The 13,776-nt window shown below is 47.6% G+C and overlaps 1 protein-coding gene and 1 long non-coding RNA gene across 4 annotated transcripts in view; one reads left to right on the plus strand and one right to left on the minus strand.

The window, feature by feature from the left end:
• RABEP1 (rabaptin, RAB GTPase binding effector protein 1) overlaps positions 1–7,010 on the minus strand; it is a 92,803-nt gene extending 85,793 nt beyond the window's left edge. The window contains exon 1 of one of the 3 annotated variants that reach the window (XM_045804891.2): positions 6,785–7,010. In XM_045804891.2, the coding sequence (XP_045660847.1) occupies positions 6,785–6,818 (34 nt within the window). In that variant the 5' untranslated portion in view covers positions 6,819–7,010. The remainder of the gene's footprint in view (positions 1–6,784) is intronic. The other 2 variants (XM_045804893.2, XM_045804894.2) reach the window with 2 other exon arrangements.
• Positions 6,897–12,162, plus strand: LOC148109010 (uncharacterized). Its single transcript, XR_015726754.1, has 3 exons — positions 6,897–7,034; positions 8,274–8,375; positions 10,466–12,162. It is a non-coding gene; the product is annotated as an uncharacterized LOC148109010 (long non-coding RNA).
• Positions 12,163–13,776: the final 1,614 nt, after the last annotated feature.

The following is a 13,776-nucleotide window of genomic DNA, read 5'->3' on the forward strand; positions in this document are numbered from 1 at the left end:
AATAAGAGGTTATTATCTAAAATACATAAAGAACTTCTACAACTCAACACCAAAAGAACGAATAATTCGATTAAAAAATGGGCAGAAGATCTGAATAGTCATTTCTCCAAAGAAGACATCCAGATGGCCAACAGACACATGAAAAGATGCTCAACCTCACTCCTCATCAGGGAAATGCAAATCAAAACCACAATGAGATATACCCTCACACCTGTCAGAATGGCTAGAGTCAGAAAGACAGGAAACAACAAATGTGGACAAGGACGTGGAGAAAAAGGAACCCTCATGCACTGTAGGGTGAGAATGCAAACTGGTACAGCCACTGTGGAAAACAGTATGGAGGTTCCTCAAAAAATTAAAAATGGAACTACCATATGATCCAATAATTCCACTACTGGGTATTTACCATAAGAGAACAAAAACACTACCTCAGAAAGATTATGCACCCCCATGTTCATTGTAACCTTATCTTACAATAGCCAAGATATGGAAGCAACCCAAGTGTCCACTGATAGACAAACAGGTAAAGATGTGGTATATATACACAATGGAATTTTACTCAGCCGCAAAAAGGAGTGGGATCCTGCCATTTGTGACAATATGGATGGACCTAGAAAATATTATGGTAAGTGAAATAAGTCAGAGAAAGACAAATACTATGTGATTTCATTTACATGTAAAATCTTAAAAAACAAATGAATAAGCAAACAAAAAGCAGAAACAAACCCACAGATGAGAACAGATGGTTGCCGAAGGGGAAGGGGCAGGGGGGAGGCAGAATGAGTGGAGGGGAGCAGGAGGTCCAGGCTTCCAGTGATGGAAAGACCACGTCACGGGGATGAAAGGGTCAGCATGGAGAATATAGTCAATGACGCTGCAATAGTGCCGTGTGATGACAGGTGGCAGAATATCACAGACTTACCAAGTCACTATGCTGTACACCTGAAACTAACACTATGTACTAACTGTACTTCCAAAAAAAAAAAAAAAAATGTTTTTAAAGACACCTTCTGAGTGCCTGAAAGGCAATGCAAGTTTAAGCAGACACACTGGGGGATCAGGGGGAAGAAGTTAAGGAAATTCAAAACTACCTGATAGCAGAAATAAAGAAAGTATCTGGGAAGGACAAAATATTATCAAATTTCTTCAGGCTCACATAGAGAAGGTGCCTTGGGTTTCCTCTGTGTGGTCCTTGGGAAGAGAACGAAAACCTGTGGGTAGAAGTTATGGTGAGGCAAGCTTCCGCTCAATTAAAGCACACACAAAACACTGTAACTAGCCAAAAATAGGAGGTAGTGAGCTCCCTCACTCTCCAGGGGCATTCAAACAGAACTCAGTCCACCACTTGGAAGAGATTCAGGTTATCTAATGAGAAAAATGAACAAAGATACCTTCCTTCATAGCCCTTCCTGTTCTGACGTAGTAGCAGCTTCCTCTGGGACCCAGCAGGGGAGAACCTCTAGGCACCTCCTCGGCTCACACTAGTGTGCCCCAGGCCCGTTCCTTCACTAGATCAAGGTTCTGGAAAGGAGAGCTGTATCTCTCTCGCAGTCATTTCTATATCCCGCCTCCCACACCACCTGCCTCAACTGTATCATACAAAAATGTTTACTAAATACTCCTCTGAAGACTAAACTCAAGTTAATGATTATACAAGAAAAGCACATCAAATTTCACTGCATAAAGACCTATTGTATGGCGTAGTCACGAGATTTCAGAAACCAGAGCCCTTAAGACTCAAAGGCAGTTCTGCCCCCAGGGAGCCAGGTAAAACAGACAAATTAAAGAATATCACACAATCCTGGGCTACTGTGGGCTGCGATATTGGAGCAGGAGGACTGCAGGGTGAACTCAGGGTTTTTGTGTTCTGGATCAAGTATCTCTGCAAGTCTATTAGTTGGGAGATTTCTCAAGGTATAATAAATGAACCAAATAAATTATTGAACACTGGTGTTAAAACAATTGGCTATCCATTTGGAAGAAAAATAAAATTAGATCCCTATGTCATGTCAAAAATAAATTCCAGATGCAGGTGGCTTCTCCCAGCAAGCCAGAAAGTAGACTCCCAGAAGGCCAACAAAGTCTGGATCTCAGTTCTGGGAGTGGCCTCTTGAAGATTGATTTCTTCCCTGGGCGCTCTGCCTCAGCCCTAGAGACAGCGGCTGCCCCGTATACTTGCTATTCCTGTATTCTTCAGAATTTTCTTTTTCTCTTAGGTAATCTCCTGTTTGGCTAATGCTTTTTTTCTTTTCTTTTTTTTTTTAAGATTTTATTGAGAGAGAGACAGTGAGAGAGAGAGAGGGCATGAGCAGGGGGAAGGGCAGAGGGAGAAGCAGACTGCCCAATGAGCAGGGAGCCCGATGCGGGACTCAATCCCAGGACCCCAGGATCATGACCTTAGCCGAAGGCAGACACTTCACCAACTGAGCCACCCAGGCACCCGCTAATGCTTCTTTATACCAAACTTATTTAGTATAAACCTTGTTAAAATTCAAAAATAAATAAATTCTAGATGGTTTAAAGTACTAAATATAAAAGACAAAACCATAAAAGTGTTGAAAATGAGGGGTTGCTTTTTTTTTTTTTTTTTTAATAAACATGGGAGTTGGGGAGGTCTTCCTAAGCCAGAGCAGTAACCATAAATTTAAAAAACAGTCAGACCTACATAAAAATTAAAGCTTTCTGCACAACAGAAGGCAAACCAAATATATATAATCACTATCCGGGAAGTACAGATTTAAAAGCCATCATGTCACCTCCTTGCTTAAAACTCTTCGGTGGCTCCTGCTTTAGCTCGGAGGCTGAGACCCACTCAGGCCAGCCCATACCGGCCTTTCTCCAGTACTCTCACCACCCTGGTTCTTCCCCAACAGGGATTCCTGTTCATCCTTCAGATCGCAGCTCTAGCACCACTGCCTCAGAAACCTTTCCTGGACTCCCTACATGGGTTAAATCCCTAAATTATAGGCATTCATAGCATTGCGTACCTCTCACAGTTGCTCAAGCCAAAAACCTCTGAGCGATCCTTCACTCCTTCCTCTCTCTCCCCCTCATTCCGGATCTAATCCAAATCCTGTTGGCCCTACCTCCAAAATATAACCTCCGTCAATATACCCAGTCCAAGCCTCACCATCTTCTTCCTAGATTAGTGCCTCCCTTTACTCTACTGCCAATCTAGCAGCTGGAGTGATTTTTTAAAAACATAAGTCATATCACATCAGTCCTGTGCTCAAAACTCTCAATGATTCCCATTGTAAAAGCCAATCTAATGCTTCTAGGGCCCTACAAGATCTGTCCCCACACCACAACCTCTCACCTCATATCCTACTGCTCTCCTGTTCCTCCCCTCTCCCACCTCCCCCCCACACCCCCATAACTTCATTCTGGCCATACTGACCTCCATGCCCTTCCCCAAACATGCCAGACACACCCTTCCTTAAAGCATCTGCAAAAACTGACCCCTGTCTGGAACACTCTTCCTCCAGACAGCCTCACAGCTGACACCTCTCTCCCTCCTTCATGTCCTCTTCTCAATAAGGCTAACCAGCCCATCCCCCTTCCTTTTACTCTGCTCTATTTCTCCTTTTTTCCACAGCATGTGTCACCTGACAATCTATATCATTTGCTTATGTTTGTAGTTTAGTATCTGCTTCTCCCCCCACCCCCCAAGGCAGGGCTATGTATCATCTGTGTTGCCCACTGATGTATCCCAAACACCTACAGCTGTCTCTGGCCAAGCAGTTCATCACTGGATTCCTAGAACCCAGCACAGGGTTTGGCAAAGACTAGGTACACAAACACTTGTTAACTGAAGAATATTTTTTCAATCTATCAGAAGATACAAATTTAAAACAGCTGACATCATCCTGGGCTGGTAAGAGTGCAAAGGAAATCCACCCTCTCATACACTGATGGCAGGTATGTAAATTGATATCTTTTTTGAGAGTAAGCTAGCGATCGCTATTAAAATTTAAACCACTCAGAGCTCATGTCAAGTCAGTAGTCTTGCAGAAGCAAGGGAGTACCTGAAAAATAGGCACAAGGAGATCTATGGCAGCACTGCTTATAAAATAATGAAAAACTTGTCCAATAATGAACACTCATTGTCCATCAACAGAAAAACAGTTGGACACTCGTTGTCCATCAACAGAAAAACAGGCAAATAAATCCTGCACGGTACACAAAAGTGATGGAATGAAGCAGATCTCTGACACTGACCTCGAAAGTGGTCTGTGATCTGGGAAACAGACCAGAGGGCCCTGACATGAGGTGGGCTGGACTCCCCCCACCTCCTGGCTACGGAACTCTATAGACACAGACCTTGTTTGTGCTTCAGTTTCCTCATCAGTAACATAGGAACAATATTACAGTACCATGCGCCTCACTGACTCCAAGATCCTCTGAGACAAGGCATGCAGTGCAGAGAGCACAGGACACAGCCACAGGACCACTCACAAGCATGTAATAATTACAGCCAACAGGCACTAAGGGAAATAGACAAGCCGCAGCCCCAACTGCAGAAAGCATGTCCACTCCAGTGGAGAAGTTAGCACGTCTGTGTAACTATAGGAAAAAACTCAAGAAGGACAGAACTTACTAGTGGTGACCTCTGGGAGATGGGAGAAGACATAGTTCTTCTTTATACACACACTTTTAAATTTTAATGGAGGAACTTTACAAGGCAGTGTTTTTAAATAAAAAATAAAATTGGAGCAAATGCTTCTACGATAGAGTTTAACTTGGATCTTAAAATATTAAAATTCGAAAATCTTTATATATAGTCTTTGAATTCTCAAGGTGAAATGGAAATTGGATGAAATTTCTATGGCTATTAAAATTACCTTGATTCCAAATGAATAAACTGAGATGCACCAGCAAAAAAAAAAGAAAAGCAAAAAAACCTGGTAAATTTACAAAACAAGAAATTAAAAAGAAAATTACATTTCATTCTACCAATTTACACACAAACGAAGTCTTCATCTACCATTATTTCCAAAACTGAATAGTTATCTTTTATTGTCAGTGTGGCTCAAAAGAATTCCACATGTATTTTTAAAACTCAGCAGGGCAAGGACATCTGAGTGTGCATAAGGCTAAGGTATTAAGAAGTGACCTATATTAAGTTGGGCCAAAGAGAAAAATGAAGTCCCCACCATCAACTTCTAAGAAGCCGCTGACACAAAGCACTCGGATGTACCGAACCCTCTCTCCTTTTGTGCCTGGTAGCTATGGCTGCTCATTTGCTACTAATTGAAAATAAACACTGCAATCTATGCAAACTGAATCTCATCTGGGAGTCACAGGATTTGAAAAGCAGGGAATAAACCTGCACTAAGAATAGCAAAAGAACACAAGATTTCCTAAAGCTAATTTTCCCCACCCTCTCTCAAGTGCTTAGTCATTTCTGTGTATTTACAAGGAAGACCATGTCGCATCCTCGGAGAGAGGAGAATTCTTGTTCCAGACTGCCGTGTCACCTGAGCCGCCCCAGACGCGTGTCTCCACCGTGTCTCCACGCAGCCCGGGAGAAGGCGGCAGCCAGCTGAGCATCCCTCCCACTCCAGACCACAGCCAGAAGCCACTGGGGCTCTCTGTGCTCGGCCTCTGTCAGCAGTAACAAAGAGGGGTTTGTGGAAAAGCAGTGTTCTTCCCTGACATCCAATGAGAAAGGTGAGGACTACACTACATGCAGCCTGACAACAGCCCCGCTTGCTCTCCCCCGCACAACTGCGGGGATGGGGACTCCCCATCTCTTCGCGGGCGGGCTACTAACCAAACCTGAAAACTGGGCGCCAGCAGGCTCTGGAGCCTACTTCTAGCCCTAACACCTGATAACATTCTTTCAGGCTCCCCAAAGGCAGGAACAAACGCGAAGTTTTTCACGAAAGGCTGTATCTTAAGACACCACCCTAGGCACGGGCCCAAGTTTTTCAGTAAGCACCTACTGTGTGCCTGGCATCACCTGCCAAGGTCCCACTCACGTCGAAAAGTCGCTGGGCGCACACGCCCATGGCAGAAACACACCTGCAGGAACTTTCTCACCTAGACACCCTGCCGAGGAGCAAGCTCACGGTCTCCCAGCCTTAACTCCAAGTGGTAACACCTGGAACGGGTGGTCGACCTCTCAAGTCTGGAGCTCAGCCCGCGCCTCCCAGAAGGTCTCAAGAAGAGCTCTGATAACCCACTTGGATGACTTAGGACGGGGCTCCCTCTCCTTCCAAGAAGGCAAACGCTTCCTCGACCGGCACTCAAACACCATTGTCCTTACTCCCCAAAGCCCCCACGACGACGCTGAGCGCCTGAGTACACGCAGGTGGCCGTCTTGCCCGACAAAGTATAAAGGCACGCAGGAGCCTCCTCTCGCCAGCGTGCCGAAGGTCAAAGACGCTGCGTCTGCCCAGAGCTCGTCCCTGGGGGGTCAGCGTCCTGTAGACCCCCACCCTCCCCAACCAGGCGCGGGCGCCGACCATCGGGCTGCACGCCCTCCCCCCCGTGAGCGCCACCCGGTCCCTGCCGCCCGGCGGGGGGCCCCGCGCGCGCGGCGGACACTGGCAGGGCCCCGAGGTCCGCAGCCTCCCCGCCGCACGGCCCACGTGCCGGGCCCTCCCCGCCGCCCGCCGGCCCCGCGGCCTCCCCGCGCCCCGCCCGCCGCCGCCGCCCCCGCGCGCTCCCGCCGCGCCCCACGGGGCCCCGGGCCCGCGCGCGCCCCCCGCCGCCCGAGCGCCCCCGCGCCGCGCCGCCCGGCAGGCCGCGCCCGCCGCGCCGGCCATGGTGGGCGCCTCACCGTCGGGCTGAGGAGCCGGGCCCGGCTGCGCCATGGCCGGGCGGCGGCCTCGCCGAGCGGGGCGGGCGGGCGGCTGGCGTCCCGGGCTCCCGCGGGCTCAGCTGGCGGAGGAGGCGTCGACCGAGCCGCCGCCGCCGCCGCCCAGGGAGGAACCGCTAAGGCTGGAGCCGCCGGCGCCGCCACAGCCGCGGGCAGAGACGGACCCGAGCGCCGACCTCCGCCTCCTCATCCTGACAGCGGGAAATAAGCAGTGCGCAGGCGCGGGGGGGACGGGGCGGCACGTGACGCCGCCCGAGGGGAGGGGCGGGGCCTCGCGCCGCGGAGAGCGCCGGGCGGCGCGGGAGGAGGGGGCCCGGGTGCCGAGGGATGGGGCGCCGAGGGACGCGGGGGCCCGGGGAGGGGGACGGCCGGGCGCCGAGGGGGGCCGCTCGCAGTCCCCCGCCCCAGCAAAGAGCAGAGAAAGCACTGGGAAAGCCCAGGACGGCGAGGAGGCCGGGCGGTGGGTGAAGGGAGCGCAAGTCCAGCCGCCGCCCCTTCTGGCTGTGTGACCTTGGTCCAGTCACTTAACCTCCCGGACCCGCACGGAGCTTCCTCTGCAGGGAGGCTAAGGAAAGTCGAAGTGGAGTAAAGCATGAGGGACTGTTTCTGGCGCACTTAACACTGAGCACCTGTGCGCCATGTGACCTCTAGGTGCCGGGTGCTGTGATGGATGCTGGGAGACGGCCCAACACGGTTCCCCGCACTCATCGTGGGGGGAGAGGAGAGATGACGTGCACACAGTGCCGTCCCTCTACCTGGGCAAGAGAGCCTGCCCTAGGCCCCGTGCGTTAGAGGCTCCACTCTAGTCCCGTGTGGTCACTGTCCAGGGTGCAGGGACCGTGTCCACCTGGCAGCTGTGCCCCTCCTTCAGGACCAAGTGCTGGGAAACTGTGACCCCAGAATCCACCCCCCCAAACACACACACACGCACACACACACACGCAAAGGCTGGAGCGTGTGCCTCTTTCCCAGGCACGGACTGGGCATCCCTATACGTAGCTAATAGGCAGCTGTGTTTGTGGGAGGTGGCCGCACGTCACTTGGACATTTGAGTTGCTGTGTGCACAGAAGGCGGCAGTGGGCCCTGGGCCACCAGTCCAGCCCTCCCAGGGCTCCCCTTACCACCTCAGTCAGGTGCCCAAATCTCAGGACTTCAGGAATTCTGAATCTAAGCCTGGTCTTCCGCATCATCAAAGATGTGTATTTGGCAAGATAGAATAGAGTATATTAAGGTTAACTGTTAGATGAAATGATTTATAATTTTAAATGATTCGGGTAGACATGTGGCATCTATTTGTACTTTCGCCCTAAATCCTGCTAACATTAGGGGAGGACCTAAACAGACTTGAGTTTTTTGAGCAGTTAATATCCTCAGATGGGCGGCGTACCTTTGAGAAAGCAAGCAGGCTCATTTCCCTTACCCCCCCCCCCTTAAATGTCTCTTGTCCAGGATAGGGCAGCCTAGCACATCCTCTGTCTTGTGATGACTAACGAGAGGCGGGAGCCATAAAGATAGCAGATACTGATGGCCTCTACGAAGGGACTCTTTCCAGTGAGTAAGAGGCATGTTTATTGCTATTGATAATCTGGGGCTTGAAGCCAGGCCCTCAAGATCAAGGTCACTCAGAAATGGTCAGGCTGCTGGTTTGGACACCTGGGGCTCCCCATGCCAAACAAGTGTTTAAAAAAAAAAAAAAAGCAATTTTGAAATCAGATAAGGAGCATGCAAGACTTGTGTACATTTTCCTATTTTTACATAAATCCTAAGACTCAGCAATTCTACCCCGAGGTATGTATTCTAGAGAAAACTAGTGGGTGCTCAAAGCCTTTATTAGGTGTAAAAGGCAGGATTCCTCCATCCTGAAAGAAATTGAGAGACAAGATCTAAACACGTAAAATAATTACTTACCAATTACATCGCACAGGTGCCCCAGGAGACACAAGAATATTCGAGACGGCAGAGTTTCTAATACAATAAACAAATGAATGACCCGAATGTTCAGCAACACTAAAATAGATAAATTAACTGGAAAGTATTCGTACAATGGAATATACAGCAATGATGGTGAACAAACTGTCCCTACATTTTCAATGCAGATGGAGCTCACAAACAAGGTTTAAGGAAAAGAGGCAAGTTATAAAGTAATACACACAGCATGATTCCATTTATATGAAGTTCGCAAACAGGCAAAACTGAACATGGTACACACAGTAAACTACAGACAGGAAGAGCCCGAGTATCACAGAAGTCGTAATGACGGCTCTGGAGCCAGGGAGGGAGGGTCATATAATAGGAAGAGCACGTTAAGAAGCTTGCCTTCTAGGGGACTGGCAATGTGCTATTTCTTAACCTGGGTCCATCTAAACGAATTATAAATATGGAACACAGATGTTGTTTGGGTGAGAACGATTGCAGGGTATTTGCTTAAAATGCAAGTTTAAAATGAGCAAATTTGATGCAACTGCCGGAAAGCACTTGTTTTTTTTTTGTGCTGCGTGAATAGAGTCACAGGGTGTAGAGTATAGGAAGTGATGCCTGTCCTGCACTTTGCCCTGATTGGGTCATAGCAGCAGTGTTGGCTGTGTTTGTTCTGAGCACCATTATTTGCAGGGGGACACTGACCAGCTGGAGTGGGTGGGGCTCCAGGGAATGGAGAATCTGCGAGCTATTCTGTGCAAAGTACACAGAGATATCAGAGAAAAGAACTCTGGCGGGGGCGGGGGGGGCGCAAGGATGACTAGAGACATGAAGCTGTCCTTAAATCCAGGAGGACAGTGGGTACAAATGTGCTGTGTGCCCAGAGATTGCAGCAAGACAGACTTCAGCTCAACCCAAAGAACTCTTTCTCAGTGAGCGCTAACCAGGGCTACCTTTGGAAGAGTGAGCTCCTTGTCACTGCAAGTGGCAGGCAGAGCTGGCTGGCAGTCGGTGAGGGGTGCCGGTGAAGGACTCCTCCACAGTTGGGGGATCAGATTAGACCATCTCTGCAATCCTCTTCAGTCTCAAGATGCTATAATAACAATAACAATAACAATCCTGTTGCCTTTTGAACTTTACTAGGCATTGACCCGTATATTACATCATTTTACTTCTCACAACCCAAAAGGTGGACAATAGGCACGGAAGAGATAAACCAAATTTTCCTGGATTCTAAAATTCTATCCTGTGCAGACATGGCTATCAGACCAGGTGTCCCAACTTGGGATTTAGCTAATAGCACTCAGTAGTGTTGGGGTTCTCTCTCTCTCTGCGACCCAGATTCTCAAGGGCAGGAAGGATCCAGGGAATAAGGTCAAGGCACCATACTTCTCTGGCCTTTGGTCAAGGTTATGAGGGAGGAACAGGAATCAAGGGGACTCTCCCCCAGGAGCCCCGTCTGTGTCCAGGCACCTGGAGACTTGGAAGGTTCTCGACCTGGGTACTGCCTTCCTCACTAAGAGTTTCCAGGAAGAGCCCACCAGGGGCAGACAACTTTATGTCCTCAGCCATAGTCCCCCAGCCTGGTCTCTGTCTCTGTCTCTCTGATTATCCCCTTGTCCATCTGCCCTCCAGCAACTGCTTTCCACTCCTGGGACCTGGAGTGGTAAGATGGTGATTGGTAATCCTTGCTCCCATCTGTCCTTGCCCCACCCCTACCCCAGGTGAGAAGTATCCGGAGAGCGCCGCAACGGAGGGACGACTTCTCTCACAGTCTCATGAGATGCAGCTCGGCGTCCAGGGAAGAACTCCAGTCTTGGAATCAGAAGACCTGGAATCCTGGCACCAATGAGCTGTTGACCCAGAACGCACTACTTGACCTCTTTGAGCCCCTGTTTACTTAGCTAAAATGGGGATAATAGACCAGCCTCACGGCACATCAGGACAGCTTAAGAGAGAAAGCACCTAACACATCGTCATTTCTCTACAAATGGCTGCATCCAACTCTCCTTCTCTCCTTTCCTTCTTTTTCCCTGGATCAGTATTTCCATCCTGGTGATGAGGGATCCCTGGACCTTAGAAGTCAGTGTGTGAAGGTATTCCTAGAAATCCAGGGCAGAAATTTCCAACATTTTCAAAGCTTAACAGAACCGTCCCATTTACCCTAGAGAAGGTCCCAAGGCTAAAATGTCAAGTTTCTTTGCTTTGGACAGAAATTATACCACATTGCTTATCTCATGCTGATTAGAAGTTCTTACTCCAGCTTTATATTAGCTGTTGATTAATAACACAAAGGGATCCATTATTACCTGATCTATGTAGTTTGCCAGAGAGATAAGTGTCTTTAGATCCGATGGGCACTCCTTTCTCTCTGATTTCCCCCTTTATAACAGCAACCACACAGGGACGTAACTGGAAATAAAAGTGGCCAACACGTACAAGTACATACCACGGCACCGAGCTCCGGGCAAAGCGCTTTACCCTTGTATCAAGGCCTTTAATCTTTTTAAGACCCTTAGGGTGGGGAGTGGAGGTAGGCAATGTGGACAACCCATTTTATAGATGATGGGACCAATCCAATAATCCATCCAAGGTCACAGGGCTAGTGAGTGATAGAGCTGGGAATGAGAAGCAGGTTGTCCGGGTCCAATGCCCACGTGGGTAACTCCCAACTGGCCATGTGTCTCTTCCTCCCATTGGCGGAAGATGTCAACTCCCAGAAAATAAGGATATTTCTTGGTTTTTTGTGTTTTTTTAAGTATGCTCCACACCCAGCGTGGAGCCCAATGTGGGGCTTGAACTCACAACCCTGAGATCAAGATCTGAGCTGAGATCAAGAGTCGGACAGTTCACCCACCGAGCCACCAGGCGCCTGGGGACACAGTCATTTTAACATTATATGTCTAGTGCCTAACATAAGAAGTGCTCAGTAAATACTTATTAAATGAATCAGTGAGTGAATGAATAAACAAATGACTAACACTAGGAATATATGGAGCAAATTAGAAAGAATCCTCTGTGGTGAGAAGATGTACAACCTGCAAATTAAATCCATGGGTTTCGATGCTGTTTGGTTGCCATTCATCTGCTTCTTACTTCTCACTGGGTTAAAAACCATAATTTTAATTATTGCTACTAATAATACCCACCCCTTAACCGAGCACCTGCGACGTTCCGGATATTTTACCTGTATTATCTCTACAGCCCTCTGCTGTCGATTTCATTTACTATCCCAGAGCTCAGGGAAGTCAAATGATGTGCCCAAGTCACGCGGTGATTGGAAGGACCAGCATTCAAATCCCAGTCTGTCTGACTCCAAAGCGAATGCCTTCTTGCTGGCGGTGCCGGCTAACCACGTCGGGCAGATGTCAGCGAACCCCACGCTGCTTTGCCATTACCAACCACATTCATTCTTAGAACCGTCAGCAATATCTCCAAAAGTTATTTTACCTTTTATTTCTTGTTTTTTTCAAATTACTCCAGCAAAATTCTAATTATAATTTTTTTTAAAAATACAGATAAAGCAACAGTTCTCCCTCAACCTCTCCTCCCTGCAACACCCACGCAAGCCCACACCCCTCCCCGAGGCAAACGACTTTTATCAGCTTTCTATGAATCCTTTCAGACATTTTTCTGTGCACTTAGGGACATGCAGAATCTTGCCCGTTTCATGTCCTCCACGTGGATAAGAGTCTTTTTAACTCTCACATAATTTTCCACCTTGGTAAATGCTTAGGTTAATTGCAATTTTGCATTATGTACAAGCATTGCTGCAAGGTACGTGCACGCCTACGTGGGCATTTATGGGAGTGATTCTTCCAGGAGACTTGCCCACTCACCCGGGATTACCAAACCAAAAGTCCAGAACACATTTTTGTCGTAACGGATACTGACAAATTACTCTCAAAAAGTATCATGCCATCGTACATTCCTTCCAACGGTGTGTGAATGTGTTCTTTTCTGCAGTTCCTTGCCAAAGCTGGCTTCTGTCAATCTTTGTCTGCCAATCTGATGGGCAAAAGATTATATAATAATGTCATTTTAGTAAGTCATTTCCCTGAATATCAGTGAGGTTAGGGATCTTTTCATATTTTGTCTTTTAATTTGAATAACAAATTATTCTTTAGTCACAGAGGTTTTAAATTTTAATTAACTTTTCTGTCTTTTCACAGCTTCTGGATTTTATGTCTTCTCCAAAAAGGCCTTTCTCACCCCCAAATTCATGAATGTATTCGCAATAGTTTTCCCAATTTTTTTATATTTTTGGTTTCTCATGGTTAGCCTTGAATCTACTAGGAATAACTTTTCATATGACATGAGGGAAGGGATCTGAATTTATTTTTTTCAGATGGATAGGTAATTGTCCCCAGATCATGATTTCTCCACTTTTATGGCTGATAAATTTTTATAAATATATTATATATTTTATGGCTGATACATTCTTATATGTATTAACTAAAATTATTGTTGTTGCAAGAGAGAAAAAAAAACCTCAAATAGTTTTTTAAAATAATAATAAGAAGGGTAATTTGTTCATATAACAGAGATGTTCAGAACACCAACGGGTTTGGGGAGAGGCTTTGAATAAAATCAACTAGAGCCGTGGAGGATGGGGCGACTCTAGCCGAGACCCAAGCAGGAAGATGGGGGCAGCCATGGGAAGATGTGGAGGGGAAGGACGTTCGTGCAAAGAAAGGAGAAACGTGTAAAAATCCCAAGAGTATACCAAGCCTGGCATGTTCAACAGACAAAAGAAAGCCTTGAAGCCCAGCAAGGTGGGGGACAAATGGAGAGCTTGGCAAGAGTCAATTCCCATGAGACACGGAAGCCACAGCAAGGAACTGAATTATACATTCTCTTTGATTCTTTGATTCCACCTGCGGTGGGAAGCCACGGGAGAGTTTTAAACAGAAGAGCCGTAGGATTTGATTTACACATTTAAAGAGATCATCCTGGTCACTGTTTGGAAAATGGGTTATGGGGAAGGGGAGAGGGAAAGGCAGAAGTGGGGAAGCCAGCTGGGAGGTGCCGTCAT

The sequence above is a fragment of the Ursus americanus genome, chromosome 14 (genome assembly GCF_024610735.1).
Source record: "Ursus americanus isolate L20-20 chromosome 14, mUrsAme1.1.p, whole genome shotgun sequence".
Lineage (NCBI taxonomy): Eukaryota > Metazoa > Chordata > Mammalia > Carnivora > Ursidae > Ursus > Ursus americanus.